The sequence below is a fragment of the Labrus mixtus genome, chromosome 21, assembly GCF_963584025.1.
Source record: "Labrus mixtus chromosome 21, fLabMix1.1, whole genome shotgun sequence".
Taxonomy (NCBI): domain Eukaryota; kingdom Metazoa; phylum Chordata; class Actinopteri; order Labriformes; family Labridae; genus Labrus; species Labrus mixtus.
Genome location: NC_083632.1, coordinates 4,314,182 through 4,330,642, shown reverse-complemented (window position 1 = coordinate 4,330,642; position 16,461 = coordinate 4,314,182). Strand labels below are relative to the sequence as shown.

At 42.7% G+C, this 16,461-nt stretch overlaps 1 protein-coding gene across 1 annotated transcript in view; it reads left to right on the top strand.

Moving 5' to 3' along the window:
- The window catches only part of sema4gb (sema domain, immunoglobulin domain (Ig), transmembrane domain (TM) and short cytoplasmic domain, (semaphorin) 4Gb), a 40,790-nt gene extending 27,530 nt beyond the window's left edge, over positions 1–13,260 (top strand). The window contains exons 9-14 of the mRNA XM_061027964.1: positions 2,238–2,376; positions 3,342–3,564; positions 3,739–3,854; positions 4,609–4,763; positions 8,297–8,358; positions 8,919–13,260. Of these exons, the coding sequence (XP_060883947.1) occupies positions 2,238–2,376; positions 3,342–3,564; positions 3,739–3,854; positions 4,609–4,763; positions 8,297–8,358; positions 8,919–9,889 (1,666 nt within the window). The 3' untranslated portion in view covers positions 9,890–13,260. The remainder of the gene's footprint in view (positions 1–2,237; positions 2,377–3,341; positions 3,565–3,738; positions 3,855–4,608; positions 4,764–8,296; positions 8,359–8,918) is intronic.
- Positions 13,261–16,461: the final 3,201 nt, after the last annotated feature.

Below are 16,461 nucleotides of genomic sequence, written 5' to 3'. Positions count from 1 at the left end.
GACAGACCTTCACCGAAGAAGATTTTTAACAATTAGTTTGAAACATATTTACATATATTTTTAACAGAGTAAGGTCAAAATGTAAAAGATTTTTTGTAAAATGTATAATCTAGATTTGGGCGCCAGTAGCCTAGTGTTTACTGCGCGCGTCCCATGTACAGAGACTATAGTCCTCCGAGCGGGCAGCCCAGGTTCAAATCCGATATGTGGCTTCTTTCCCGCATGTCATTCCTCACTCTCTCTCTCTCTCTCTCTCTCTCTCCCTGATGTCTGACTTTACCCACTGCCCTATCTCAAATTAAAGGCATAAAAAACCCAAAAAGAAACCAAAAAAATTTGAATTTTAGAAAATGTTTTAAGTTTTTAGTTCTACGGCATCCATTACCTCTTGTTATTAGTTTTACATTTGCTTTCATGCCTCCTCAGTAGAAGAGAGAGGAGCTTGTATGGGTGACAGAAAAGTGCGCCTAAAATGCATTTTACACACCACCGTCCAACAGGGGGCAGCAGAGGGATACGTCCCATAAATAGAGGCATAAATAGCGGGGAATGTAGTGTAGTGTTGCGCTACATCCTAGCTCCATCCGTGAGAAAATCCCCCGACCCCCCCTGCCCGAGGAAAATAAATGCAATACCTGCCACTGAATTTCACTGTTTAGAGGTCGACAAGGTCACTGTCAACATGAGAAGGTCCCGCCCCTTTCCTCTCTCCTTCATTTTAAAATGTCAGGTGTGAGTTACTTTACAAATTTGGCCCAAATGTCGACTTGGATTTCGAGAAGAACATATTTGATTTCAGTTGTCCTAAATCTAAAGATAAGATGACTGTGAGCGATCGTTCATCCACATCTCGATAGCATGTCATGTCAGGATGATTTGACCTTTCTTAACCTTTGAATAATCACTCAACGAGGTAAGGTGCCTGGCATTCAAAATCCCTTATAGTCACTGTCAGAGTAAGGGGAACATTTACATATCCCTCCTCCGCACTCCTTCTTGTCTCATTAAATTAGGCGAAAAATGTTTGGATTTTTCCTCGTTCCATCTTGTTCAACATGAGCTTTTCTCTGATTTATGTCATTCTGACTTGTCCTTAAAAAAAACGAGACCAATTGGCAGAAGTCACATTGGGCTGTTGGCACCTCCTTATCTCCTTGTTCTGATATTTTTTTAAACTCTTCACGATAAATTGTAGATAAGATAATCCACAAAATGAGTCGTAATCCGAAACAAAAAGCTGCTGTGAGAGCTGACGGAGCGACAGTGTCAGAGGACGACGGATGCCGGTGGAATATCTGGCCAGCGGTGCGAGCGCTTGTTTATGCTGATATGCAGAGTCATGCTGCATTAAACTGTCCCGAGGGTGTTTGGATCGTGATGGAGAGGATAACACTGCAACGGGACAGTAACACCATCTATTTCTCTCTGTTGCTTTCCTTTCTTTTTTTAAACACTTCTCATCTCCACTCCTGTGAGACTCCTCTTTCGCTCTCCTTCCTCTCCTCTCTTTCTCTCTTCAAAAAAAACACACCTGTAGGAGTTTTGAGTCGTCACCGCGTGTTAGACTCAAGCGTGCAATGAATGACTAAGCCCCCCGAGCTATAAGACTCACCACTTTTGAAGAAAAGTCTCCGGTTTCACCTGGATCTCATTTTTCTCACCTGAATGCTTTTTGAAGACTGAGGTGGGCACACAATGGATTTAAAGAATGTGACGCACACATCCCCCCCCATTACTAATCTTACCTCTAGGGCTTCAGATTAAGGGTTACCTGGTTCCCAACTTCGAGGTATAGAGTGTTTTTCTTTCACAGGTGCAGCACCATGACCACAAACAGGGCTGCTTTCTTCATGACTCACGGGGAGCGGGTTTCTGTGAGTCAGAAATCTGCACAACAAATACTTGGACATACTTAGCTTCTGGAGATAAACCACATATCCTCTCAGTGACACATCTAACACATGCTCATTCAAGAAGAATGATAAGCACTTAGAGGAAAAAGACTAATTGGATGACCTTTACACCTTCAGTTTTCAGAGGAAAAAAAAAAAGACAAGCAGCCTTTATACTTTTTTTTTTTTTTTTTTTTGCCGGATCTGAAATTTGTTTGATATTTGATCTGGGTGGCAGTTGCTCCCCGGATAATATAGCGTCAGTGTTTATCCAACATTGAATCATTAATCCTGAGCGTGTCCCTCTGGATGTGTCTTCGGGGTTTTTGGGGTATTGCCTTTCAGGAAGAACATCAAAGCGTCTGCGATCTGCCAGTACGCCTTCTCAGATGTGCAGAGGGCTTTCGAGGGGCCGTACATGGAGGTGCAGGACTCGAAGTGGAGGGAGTACACGGGGAAAGTCCCGGAGCCGAGACCTGGATCTGTAAGTTCCACCCTTTAAAAACCACACACTGGGCGCAGTTTCAAATGTAAAACTGCAATGCGGAAGTGCCTTAGACTGCATTCTGTCTAACGGCCAGCAGGGGGCGACTCCATTGGTTTCAAAATGAAGTCTCTAAAAAACACCTGAGAATTGTGCATCATTTGTGCCATCTCAAGGTCTGATAAGTGCAAACACATGCTCGTAAAGTTATGCAGCATCGTGCAGTTTGTTCTTCTTTTGCATCTGATAATTGTGGCGTTGATCTTAATGTATCTCCACTGGCTGCAGCGCGGAGCTGTTCAAGGTGCTCTCACCCGGACGGAGCTTTAATCTGTCCACATGTGGATGATATTCTTATAAATACTGAGGCACAGTTGCCACCAACTCACAGCAGACGGTGACTTTTCTACTTTATCTTTTAACGTTTTTTTGAATCTGGTGTTTTTTTCCCATTGGGGCTCATTGCCTTGAGGAGGCTAATTTTGCCCCAGATGTAGTCTTATGAATATGCATCTTTTAAATATGTGCAAACATCACTGGAGGACACAGATACTGTTTGCTCTGCAGCGCGGTTTAGGGTGCATTTAACCATTCGCCCCGATTATTTAAAACAAGATGAGAAAATTACCTGACTTCTCAGGAGATTAATTACCTTAGTCAACATTTTCCAAATGTGTTTAAGGTCTTAGTCACTAGTTTCACGTCTTCTTTAATTCAGCATGATGTTCATTTTGTAACTTATTGTCCCGTTTTGAGAACAATTGGAGAAAAGAAGGTTGATCTTTGGCATGATACCACAGCAGCCTTTACACCAGGATTCTTATCCCTATATGCTCAGTTCAGGTTCCAAATCCAAGACAGCTGCGACCGAAAAGAGAAACTCAAGCCTTAGAAACAGTCAATTAACCCGTACGTGACATCACTGTGGCTGTGATAATCACTCACTGTGTTGTATATCTCTCCAGTGTATAACAGATCTGCACAGGTCCAAGGGCATCAACTCCTCTCGAGATCTCCCCGACAACGTCCTCACTTTCGCCAGAAGGCACCCACTCATGGCCAGTCAGGTGCACCCCATAGGAGTGCGCCCACTCATGTTCAAGAGGAGCGTCAACTATGTCAAGATCGTCGTGCACAAGGAGCCGGCGCTGGATGGGAAAGTTTACACCGTTCTGTTTTTGGGAACAGGTGAGCTTAACCACTCGAGTAGAGCGCCATGTTTTCATGAACACTCTGCAGACATGCTTACAGCTAAGTCAACATTTCCAACGAGTGTACTTGGAATGACGAGACATTACGTTGCATTTCAAAGTCAATCAGGCGCGTCGATTGAAAAGGTTGTTTCTTTTTTTTTTTGAACAGATGACGGCTGGCTGCACAGAGCTGTAGACATTGATGGAGAAATGCACATAATGGAAGAGCTGCAGCTGTTTGATACACCTCAGCCCATAGAGAGCATGGTCTTATCCTCCACTCTGGTATGTGTTCATATATGGAGAGTCATATGTCAAAAGAATACGACTTTAAACACCTAATTTCTGCTGAAGTCATGCAGATAAATCTTTCTTAGCGATGAACATATTTAACAATATTTTAGTTCCTACATATACGTATATGAGTAGTGTTGGCTAAGGTTACGCTGAGCTAATTTGCGGCAACCAGGCAATTCTTTCCAAATTTCCAAATCCATCAGGTAGTGACGATAACTTGTGTTTCCAGTCGTAACTTTAGGCTTTAAAGGCTTTATATGCGATTTTTTTGATCCAGCAGATGTCGCCCTTGAGCACCAGCATGAAACCAAAACAACTCGCGCTGCATTGTTGTGTTAGCATGCTAATGCTAGCGATCTTTATTATGCTCGTATCTTCACACTGCATGTAAATTTACCTGAAATGAGCGTGATCTAGAAACACAGTTAAGCAGTGAGTACAGTATGTTATTCTTCTTTTCTCTAGTCCCTCAATTAAACAACTTTTATACACGAGGGGAGGAGTCAGCCGGCCGTCCGGGCGATGTAAACAAACTGAAGATAGGACTCTGAAAACTCTGAAAACATCACAGACAGTGGGACTCGGGTGTTACACCCATTGTAGACAGTCATGACTCACAGAGTTATTTTCAGAGGAGATACTTGATTTCTACATTTAAGTGTGAAAAATCACATATAAAGACTTTAAAGTAATTTGCAAACACAATAACAGACCGATCAATAATTGATTTTTTATTTTACAGCGGAGCATCTACGTCGGCTCCCGCTCTGGAGTCGTGCAGGTGGCCATGTCGGCCTGTCAGAGGTACACTTCCTGTTATGACTGCGTGTTCGCCAGAGACCCGTTCTGCGGCTGGGACGGGAGGCAGTGTGTGGAAATCTCTTCACGTGCACAGAGGTGAGGGAACACACAGCTGTGCACACACACACACACACACACTGTACAGCAACATGTGGACAAACTGAAAGTGCATTCACTCTGAAGGACTCGCAGGGTTTTCATAGAAAGTAGTAAAAAGACAAACAACGCTCCGGCATGAAGCTTAGAGAGAGAAAAAAAAACAAAAAAGAGAGATGTGGCAGAGAAAGAGACAGATTCTTGCAGAGACAGATACATTTGCATTGCTACATCATAGATCCGGAGTCTATATTCCCCAAAGCCTCCTCTGCAGCTCCACCTGTTTATTCTTCTTCTGCTTCTTTCATTTCCTCATAAAACTTTTTCTATTTCTGCTCCATCTGCTGCTGCGTGTGTTTGAAAGACGGCTACAGACATTTTCATAACCCTTAAGAGTTTGAAAACAGCTTCTTTTTTTAAAATGCGTAAAAATACAGTTACGTTGTTTACATTCTTTAAAAACTCAAACATTCCCTCAAATAGACTCAAATATTTTTTTAACATGTTGGTCAGATCATACAGTTAGCCGTCCTCACATCCTCATTCGATGCCCCCCCCCCCCTCTCTTGAAATGACAACAAACCTCCAGAAACATGTGAATCATTTCAGCTCGGTGTACATTTTTGCATTACGTGACCTTTTGTAGTCGCTGTTTCTTTCTTTCTTCTGGGCCCTTAAAGTTAAAAAAAAAAGAAAAGAAAGTCTGTTTAATTATTAATGCAGCTCACTTTCTCTTCCAGCTGAATTTTTCACGTCGTCAAATAATGTAGTCGACCTGGATTTCTCTCCCCCGGCAGCTCAGCTGGAGCTTTTTCTTCTTCTTCTTCTGACGTGGGAAAGTTTGGACTCAAATTAAGATGAGCTCAAAAAGAACATTTGAATTTTAAAAAACACTCAGAATGAATTAACATTTAGGTTCAGTGTCATTAAAACAGGCAGAATTATTCTCTGTATGGTAACGAGGAGAAATTCTACAACTCAATCTCAATCCCTGAATGTCTTGGTCTTGGTCTTGGTCTTGACTCGGTCTCGCCCTGTCTTGGTCTTGGTCTCGACTCTGTCTCAATCCCTGAATGTCTTGGTCTTGGTCTTGGTCTTGACTCGGTCTCGCCCTGTCTTGGTCTTGGTCTCGACTCTGTCTCAATCCCTGAATGTCTTGGTCTTGGTCTTGGTCTTGGTCTTGGTCTTGGTCTTGTCTCGGTCTCGGAGCACTCTGGTCTCGGGTATGTCTTGGTCTCGGTTAGTGTGGACTCCCAGATGTTCGTCTCTTTAGATAAAAGACTCTGATCAATGAATTGAAGAATTCTATGTCTTTATAAGAACCAGTAGGTTAAAGTCTTACGTAAATATAGCGGAGATAACTTTTTAATATATACTTTATTAATCCTGGAGGGAAATTCTAACAATCAATCCCTCGTCCAATTTTAGTATCGTGCATAAAGTGGTATGAAGTGTAGAACTCTGAATTAGTTCTGAGTTGCAGTACTTGAGTAAATATGATTAATTGATTGATTTATAGAACTTTATTGTGAGACAAAGTCGAACATTTGTCTGGCATCACATCGGCTCCATTTATATTTAAAAATGAAAGACAAGATACAAAAACTCAAACATCTGAAAAACATTCAAACACCAAAACAAATATTCAGACACGCCTTCAACGCGCTTTGATCTGCGACTCAGCGCCATCTCAAACGTTCGACTGGTGCACAAATATTCTGAGATAAATTCCACCACTGTTGGACTAGCACACATGATAATCTGCCGCCAAATCAAACAAACACGCTCTCGTACAGAGGGAGCTTACTTCAGCCTCTCTTCGTGCTGCAGACTGTTTGTGGCTCCTTTCATTCACTCTGCATGACTGAGCTGCAGACATCTTAATCTGCCATTAGCAGCCGACACGTCAGCCTCTCCTGTGGGGGTTTTTTGTTTTCAGGGGGGGGCAGCATCACATTTTGGAGAAAGCAGCAAAAAGACTTGAATGTTAAAAGGAGGTTTTTACACTCTGTTCAGGACTGAAGCATGCCGTCTTCGTTTCTCCGACGCTGAATTAGCCAGAGGGAGTTAAAGGTCTGCTCTCCGGTGTTTTTATTTACAGAGGTGGTTTGATACGACATGGTTATAGACGGACACAGTAACATGTTGTCAGAAAGCTTTTAGATATGCTGCTCACTGCTGCCTGGAACTTTTCTACAGTTGGACTTAAATTGCAAACTTTTGCTTTCGCTCTTTGAATTCAAATTATTGCTGCGGAAAAAGGGTTGCTCTCTCTCTTCTGACTGCAGATGTTTTGGTTATTTTAGAATCCGGTTGCCATCTTTTTACTGTTGCAGCTAATATGAGATTGTCAGATGGTGTGTCAGGATTTGTGATGGGATAGTTTGGCACTGACTTTTTTTACTCAACCACAAATCACAAAGTTTAATAGCATAACCTTGATATTTTTGTCTCTACTTAGGAGAAATGTAGAATCTGAACACAGGGGTCGTGATTGTCAGCATGTGATGTGTTCTGGTTTCTGTTTGTAGTCAATTTGTAGTCCGAGCTGTTTGACCAATTATGTATCTGCAGGCGTTGGTGCTTTGGTGCATACAGGTCAAACGGTTCGTGTGGACAACAATAAACAGGCTGAAACTTGTTTTCTTCTCCTCTTGACGACAGACCGGACAAATCTTGACTCTTTACTTTTTACAAATCTGCATTATGATTCTGTTAATTTGTAGGGCAGGGTTGGTTCATTTTCTCCAGATACACTTTTGAAGATTTTGGTTGAAATTGTCTTTAGGTCCTGACAGAAATGAATAACTCGTGTTCTCTGAAAAAGGAACGGAGAAAATCCGTCATCTGTAGCAGCTGTAAGTCTGTAAAAACATCGACCAATGTCTGCCACGAGGTACCAATCTGATGAACCAATCAGACGCCTCCCTGTCTCCCTGCTCGCTCTCTACCCCATGTGCGCACTAGCCCACACTCAAAGCGCATCACAGATGACTGATTACACTGTGAGTTTGACATTGGTCGTTATGAGAAGTCAAATAGTCACTTTTTTTTTTACATGAATTTATGAAAAATTTAGTGTTTTCCCACCGCTGAACGAGACATGATGCGACGTAGTTTCTACAAAATGCAAGCAATGAGTTGAGGTCCGCTTCTGGACCAACGGTGCTTGTGCATGTAAGTGAGGGGGCGTGGCTTTTGATGGAGCACAGAGGGGAGGAGTCGGGTGCAGACGGAGCACTGAGGGAAAGCTACTTTCAAAATCATGCTAGTTTTCGATAATTACCAACCCTGCCTTTAACTTACCTAAATCTCGTTCAAATGTGTTTCTCGTTCCGGCTCGTCTCGCTGAAGTGAGCTCCAGTAAAGCTGCAGTTATAGTTTACATTTTACCGTTCGACTGAGACTCAACATCACATTTCATCGTACAGTATATTCTGGTTTTATTTATACATGCTGTTTGTTTCTTCTGCCTTTCACTGGAAAAAAGATATGTTCATCTCAGTGACAGATTTTTTTCCCCCCTATTTCAGGTCAAATATAACCCAGGACATCTCGAGAGGGATCAGAGGCTGCAAGGAGAATTCAGGAAATGGTATGACGACAATGCACACACACACACACACACACACACACACACACACACACACACACACACACACATTCTCATATACTGTACAAGCATTATGTAACATCATCACTGACTCGCAACTAGCATTTAATTTTACCTCCATCCGTTCCCTTTGATCAGTTTTCCTGACACACAGAGATTATGAGGTGAAAAAAAGTCCAACACTCTCTTTCTTTTTTGGCAGCTATTAAAGGATTTCATAGGTGTGCGAAGCCTTACCCATCCCCCAGGTCCCAGAGTACACATTTTTTAATCAGGTCCTCTCTTGCTGGAGGTCATGCGGGTCTTGCTGGCTGCATTGCGGGGGCTCCTTACATTTAAAGAGGCTTATGAAACGTGATGGAGAGTGACGCTGATGGGTCGAGCCGTGCTGGGCGCTCACCTGCACTTTGAATACTTAACACGCGGCGACCTGACCTCTCCGTAATCATCCCTCTGTCCTGATGCATTTCCACCACTTCATGTTCCTCTTCTTTTCTTTCGCAGCTCAATCTCATAGATCTCTTTTCTTTCCCTCTCTTAAGTGGTTCATCGAAGGCGCTCTGTGATGTCAGGCGACGATGTGCTACTCCAGTGCGAGCTGCGGTCCAACCTGGCGACCCCGCGCTGGACTCTTAACGGCAAAGAACTGCAGGGATACGGACTCAATTCGGGCTACCGCATCGGCACAGACGGCCTCCTCATCATCGGCGCTCGAGCCCAGCAGAGCGGCTCGTACCGCTGCTTTGCCGTCGAGAACTCCGTCTCGGTTTTGGTGTATTTTTACACGGTCAAGGTGCACACCGACCCGTACTTCCCCGTGGAGCCGACGGCAACGACAAACCCCACGACGGCGTCCAGCCCAACAGGTTTCTCCACAACCACGCCCACCGAGCAGCCCCTCCCCTCGCCTCCGGCCCCGATGCCGTCAAGACCGGAGTATCAGACCTACAGGCACATGGAGGCGGTGTACATTTCCCTCGTGGCGGTCCTCGGAGGGCTCTGCCTGGTGCTGAGCGTGGTGTTGCTTTACATCAGCTTCTGCAGCAGACGAGCAGGCGCTCAGGACCGGAAGTTCTCCCAGCAGGGGCTGCAGATCTTAGGGGGCTCCGAAAGAAAAAGGAGCTCCCACCTCGAACTGAAAACCATCTCCAGCCACTGCAACGGCCGCCAGGGTCGCCGCTCCATCTCCGTGCCGTCCTTCGGGGACATGGGCGACGGGTTCATCCAGATAGTTCCAGGCGAGGGCGGGTTCTCTCCATGCAAAACGCCCCCCCCTGCACCTCCTCTCCCAATGCCGCCCCCTCTTCCCAACGTGGACTACGCGAACGGGCTCTCTGCCACGCTGCCCAGCGTGCTGAGGAAGATGAACGGGAACAGCTACGTACTGTTGCGGCAGGCCGATCCGGACGGCATGTCCCCGCTTTACCACTCCTTCACAGAGGAGCTCAACAGGATCCTGGAGAAGAGGAAACACACACAGCTGGACTTGCAGCCCGATGAGAGCTCCATCTAGGACAATCGCTCAGTTTGTTTGTACCACTGTTATTTATTTTTTAACCCCAATGGTGACCCATCAGGTTGTGGGGAGTATCAACTGTTGTATCCAACGCTGCTGTCATTTATCCAGTGTCAGAGTTCCTGCAGTTTCCTAACTGATTGGAGATGTGCAGCTTCCCGTGTCTCCCAAATTTCACTTCAAGAAGGTCAAAGTTGGAGCTGTGAAAATATCTACCAATCGACTGCACGGTTACAAATAACACCGGGTAGAGCGCTAAAGGATGCTACCTCAGTGTAGACTCTCTGGAGACTTGAGAAAAAATGCCGGTAGGATGATGAAAAAAAACGTGCAAAAGGAGCTAAATGGGACATGGATACAGAAATAAATCAGGCCAGGAGGTATTCATGAAAGTTTCCAGACTTTTTTTAGTGCAATGTATTATAACGCTTCTATGGAGCTTCAAGTGATAACACCTCCTGAAATCTATCTTTTGTGCATTGTTACACGGCTAAGAATATTTCCTGCCTTCTGCCTAACTTAACCCCCCCCCCCCCGAAACCTGACAGCAAATCCAGCACAAAGTTTTTTTGTGGTAGCTGTTTCGTCGTGGTAGACCTCCCCCTGGTTTCGGGAATTTCAGTGTTCCATTTACGACCAAAAGTTGTTACACAGTCAGGAACAATTGGGACGACGGAATTGGCGAGCATCCCCATCCACTGGTGTGTGGATACGGCGGCTAATGAGGAAGCTACCCGTCTACCTGAGTGACTCTCGGTTCCTCCGACGAACTCACTCATCCATCACGTTTAATGACGATGTTATTTTATGTGTATGTGAGCATCCAACAAGATGGACAAGCAGAGAAGAAGATGATGCTACACGATGGTTGGCATCATTTCATATTTTGACATGTAAGACTTTTTTAATCGAACCCATTGTTAGGCTGCGAGTACTGTAACATTTGTTTTCTTGATTAATTCATATCACAATTATTGCCGTTCATTTTTTATCTGAAATTGAGGAAAATTGTTAAGAATTTCAATCATAATTGCCAAGAGCCAAGGCGATATTTTTCGAGGTGGTGGTATCGGTGAACAACAATGTACAACATTCAAATATGAAAAGCTTACTATGTGACTTTTAGAGCAGATTTCAAACCAAACAAATGTTCTCCTTGGACACACTTCCTGTATCCCTCAGCTCCACACTTCCTCTGTCCTCCTTTCCTGCTCAACAGACAGACTCTTCAGGCCAAAGAAATTATTTTCTGAGGTTTGGAAAGTCTAGTTAGTTGTACTCTGATGTGGACACTCCCTCATTATGTCCCTAGTTACATCGTCCCTGAGTTGGCAGAGCCGTCACTCGTCCCCCACGTGGAGCGGTTGGAGAGGGAGCGGTTCACAAAAACATGTATGAAACATACTGGAGCCGCTCAGTGACGCATGTACAAGCTGGAGGTAGCGCCTCCCGTCCATGTGAACACAGAAGTGAGAACAACAAACCCATTGGGAGTTTTTTCGAAGGTCATTACTCCACAGTATATTTAAGTCAGGTCCATGTGATTTTTACTTTATCAGTATGATTTTTGCTTATGAAGCCTTTAAAGGGAAACATTAACAAATCCTCAAAAATATAGAAGCTCAAACCAGCGAGCGTCTCACACATTCATGACCCTTTTTTTGTTATTTATCATCGTCATGAATCCAATTAGACTACAGGTACAACCCTTATTGGGTCTTTAAAGGAGCATGTTTGGTTCTCAGAAGATGCATTTTACATGTTTAATCACTTCAAGAAGACAAATCTGTTACAGTACACAAGAGCTCAGGTGGTACAGTGCGACGAATCTCACATTTCAACTTATTTAAAACACAGTTTCTTGACTTTCCTCTGTACTTGTGTGAATCGTTTTAACTGCATCACTGTTATATATGTTTGTAGCAATACAGTATTGTGTCAGTGCCAATGAAACAACATCTGTAGCAAACTCAAATTCTGATTTCTTCCTGTTTTTGAAAGGCAGCTTGAGCAGTGTGTTAAAGAGCAGCGGTTAGTTTGTGGTCAGATTGATTGAGTCTATTGTCGACCACAGGCTAGATTCAAGGCCCGGGGAGGCTGAAAGAAAACCATGACACACACACTAGAAACAAACAGACGAGATGCCGTTAAGAAAACGCTTGCTCGCTTGTTCTATATTTAAACTGCTAAACACAGTTATACTCTGTCTCTGTCAGCCTGAAGCTTTGTTTTTCAGATCATTCATCAAACCTTGAAGATGTCGCTCCTACCTTAGACGTCAAGATTTATAGTTTCACACCAAGAGATTTAAAAAAGAAAAGAAACACAGGATTATGTTAGTCATGTTGAAAAGTGTAAAAATTATCTTTAGGGAGATGTGTGCGTTCTTTGCCGCAGAAGGGCTGAATCAGAGTAGAGGAGACCTTCGCTCATGCAACCTCAGTGTTTACCTTACATTAGAGCATTGCCAAAACAACAAGAGCTGCAAGGTGAACAGCGCTGCGATTGAATATCACATGTAGAACTTGAGAGGGAAGTGACCGAAATGAATCTCTAAGTGGTCTGTAAACGTGTCACAGCCGGTGTTCAATAAATATCTGTCATTCAGGAAAAGTGTTGAATCAGCTAATGTCCTCGTGGCTCAGCACGTTGACTCGCTGTGTGCATTTGTCACTGAGAGAGCGAGAGAGAGAGAGAGAGAGAGAGAGAGAGAGAGTCACTGACAGCTACAGCAGTGCTTGGCTCGCTTCCAGAGAGAGGACGACGACGAGGGCTTCTTGTCTGTTTGAGTTAGAGCGCGACTGTCTCTGCAGGTGGAGGCAGACAGGAAACATTTGACCCCAGTGTCCTGGTTAGGCATGCAGGAAGAAGATGTTGATACAGAGGCAGGAGCTGATTTACACTTGTGGGTTTTTTTAGTTGTCATGTTGTCTGCCTTCAAAGCCACATTAAGAACCAATTTTTATTTAGGGGAAAATTCACACTGAAAAGACAGATTAGTGTCTTACTGTTGACACATGAAATTTAGTCATATATCATTTGTTTAGTCGGGAATTGTTAGGATGAATATTTTCCTTTTGTTCGCCTCTATACCAGTTAAAAAGGCTGTTGAGAGTTTGTGTTCAATTCACCTTTTGAATTCAACAGAACATGAGAGGACATTTTTTGCCAGAGTTCATTTCATGTTTGCTTGTCCGTTCCCTTAGACAAATGATCGGACATCACCTTGTCTGTTTTCAGCCTGCTTAAACCACTACTGCAACTGATTGTTTACTGATTCTTTTGACTCTGTTCTCTCTGTTACATTACGCTAACAATTATTTTTATGAAAAGGGGGGAGTCGGGTGGGGGGGGGGGGTTCAGTGCAAAAATCAGTCTTTCAATCGTTAGCGAGATTGTTAGCCTGTGCATGGAGCTTCTTCTGCCTTCTATTATTTCAAATAATCATACAGAATATGTTGTATGTACGCACCTTATGGATCGTTTTACTAAAGGTTTAAAGGTTCAGATTGAGTCTACTGGGCATATTTCAAACTCTATGCTAATCGAAATTTGGGAAATATTTTTGCAACTTGATTAAAATTGCTACATTTCCAATCAAACGTGAATCATTGCGCTCCATTAACAAGTATTCCTAATGTTGTCCACACTGCTGTGACTATCCAAGTGTTTCCATTTTATATATTTTTTTTGTTTTTTTGTAATTCAAAATTCAACCATTTTTTGGTTGCGCTAAACAGAAAATCACACTGTATGCAGACGACTTTCTTTTATACATTGCAGTTCCCAGAGAAGTATCTGTGTTGGACACTGTCATGTTTTCATAAGAATTGAAGAGTTTTTAGTCCAAGTTCAAAAAGGGTAAAAGATGATTCATAAACTGGAAGTAACTATCACCATCTGGTTCATGGACTTCTGTTCTGATGACTTAAGTTTTGCATTTTGGCTCTCGCAATTTTTTATTGTTGGCACTCTGTATTGGCTTCACTGCCTCCCATTCTTGTGTACAGTCTTTGGTCCTGGCTCTTTTCGCAGGGAACAGATGACAATACAGCTGCTCCTGTTTGCAGACTCTAATTTGCATGTTTTCAGCTTTATGCTGTCAGCTTTATTTTGCCCTTTTCCTTGTTTTTATCCTCACACCCCCTGCTCACTTTCTGTGATGCTTCTTTTGTTCTCCCGTCTCATCACCTCTGCATGACAGTATCATCCATTAAACCCCATACTCACATCCACACTCGCTCTCTCAAGGACCCTGCTGAGTTTACAAAGGGCCCTGGTGGCCTCTTATCAATTAGAACCAGTTTTCCAAGAGCCCTGCAGTTAATTTGTGTTTTATGAAAGCACCTCATATCAACTGGGTTTTCTGCATTTGTTTATCGTGAGGGACACAGTAATTGCCATTGCCACATTTATAGCTGATGTGATTTGTTTTATTGCACTAATTTCCAGTGAGACTCAGACGGAGTGAAAAGAAATCTGTGTTCTTAAATTATATATTTTTTAAATGATCCACGGTAATTTAAATGTTTAAATCATGCGAGCATTTAATTTTATATAAAGTGAATTTGCAAAGAAATGTTTTTGTTGGCTAACGTTTAAAAGTGTATAATTGGTACAATATGGCATTGCACTTAACCATGTATTATAGCAAAGCTTCCATAATTAAGTGGCCTCATTCAAAAGTTGTTGACATTTTTTAACAAAGGGAAAAAGAAAAAGCCTCACATGAATCTGCAACCATTGCTGCTGCTACGTTTTTTATTCCCATTTAAGGACATTGTGTTTACAATAGACACTGGATCTGCACTGTATATGTAACTATGGACTTTTGGTTCAACGGGCTAATTTATTAGCTACCTGTACATTGTTTCTGTACAAAAAAAAAACACCTTGAAAAAACGTTTTTTTCCTGCATTCACTAACATGACTTATACATCCTGCTGTGTCAATTTGCAAGATACAGTACATTTTGCGTAGAAGTAGATTATTTCTCCAGATGTCGGCCAAAGAAAGTGGTGTAAAGAATTCACTATTTGTACTGTTGATTTGTCAAGACATTGTTTAAAGTCATGTAGTTTTCCTTTGTGAACTGTGACACTTTCCATCCAGTTGGTTCTGTATGATGTTTGATTTAGATAATCGAATCTACTGTATGTTGTCTTCTCAGAATTTAACTGACTGATGTCATATCCTTGCTCCATGTAGTTTAAACACCTGAGCTGTTCAGAAAGGATTTTCTTCCATATTGTCTGTTATGTCTTATTTATTTGAGTTCATTAAATTTCCACTTGCTTCCTTGCGGATTAAAAAAAAAAAAAAAAACACTTTGCACTATGTCCTGCCTGGGGGAAAAGTCGGTGTCAAAAGCCCTGAGGGGGAAGCCAGGAAATAATATGCAAAAACATGTTTGCACCAAAGCCTATTCTCCAGACGCCGTGATGTTTCGGATGTTTTTAGCTTGTGGCGACATGCAAGGCCACTGTCTTCCACTGGGAATGAAGCCCACATCATCCCGGAGTCATTTACATACATATATGACTGACAGAGCGGAGGTACATTTTAACCTTAGAGGGGGGGGGGATAAATGGCCATTTTCAGAGCAGTGTTCAAGGCAGTAACTTAGCAACAGCTTCTTTATTTAGAGCCTTTTATGTCCTTGTTGGTCTAGCTGTGCCAGGTCCCCCGTGAGGAGAGCACAGTAGTTCTGATATTTAATGCCACCGACACGTTAACATGCACGAGACAACAGAAACCTTTCGACATCATCAGCACCGTTAATGGCTCGAAAGCAGAATCAAAAATGTTTACAGTTTAGCTTTTTATAATTCTGATCTCTAAAGCTAATTTCTTCATGACTACTATGTGGGTGCTGAACATGGTGATAGCCAAAAATCTGAAATCCAGGCTCCAAATGTGAGTCATCAAACCAATGAGTGATGTCAAGGTGGATATGTCCAATAAATATATGGTGTATGAAAAAAAACAAAAACAGGAGAGTACAAAAAGATCAGACAGCTGGTGGAACCTGGAAGACATATTCTCTGCATCATCAACCTTTACTTTTACCTAACAGTTACCTAAAAGTTTACAGATAACTCATTTTAATTGGTGAAGTAGTGACGGACAGCCTGAGGGCAATTTAGCAGAAAGTGAAGGAAATCAGCACCAGCGTCCTGCTGCAGAACTCAATTTCTGTTTCTTCACCATCCTCTGCAGTCATCTCACGTTTCCATTGTACATACATTTTCACAAATAATAACCAAACCGTTTCCCTGCGGCTGGAGTTATATAATAATATACACAGTATAAACCAACAGATTAGAAGTCATCAATCATCAGAAACAAGCGATCTGTCCTAGGGGCACCTTTCAAGTTCTCTCTGAAAACTCAGCTCATTTGTATTCACCTGATGATTAGAAGTTGTGGTGAAGAACACGGAGGTCATTTGTTGAGGGGGAAGCAGGGTCACCTCGTCTGCCTTCGCTTTCAAATTGTGATGAATTCTGGGTAGGAACTGCAAAGAGAGGAGTGAGTCATATCGCCAGCATCAGTCTTGTTAAATTTTT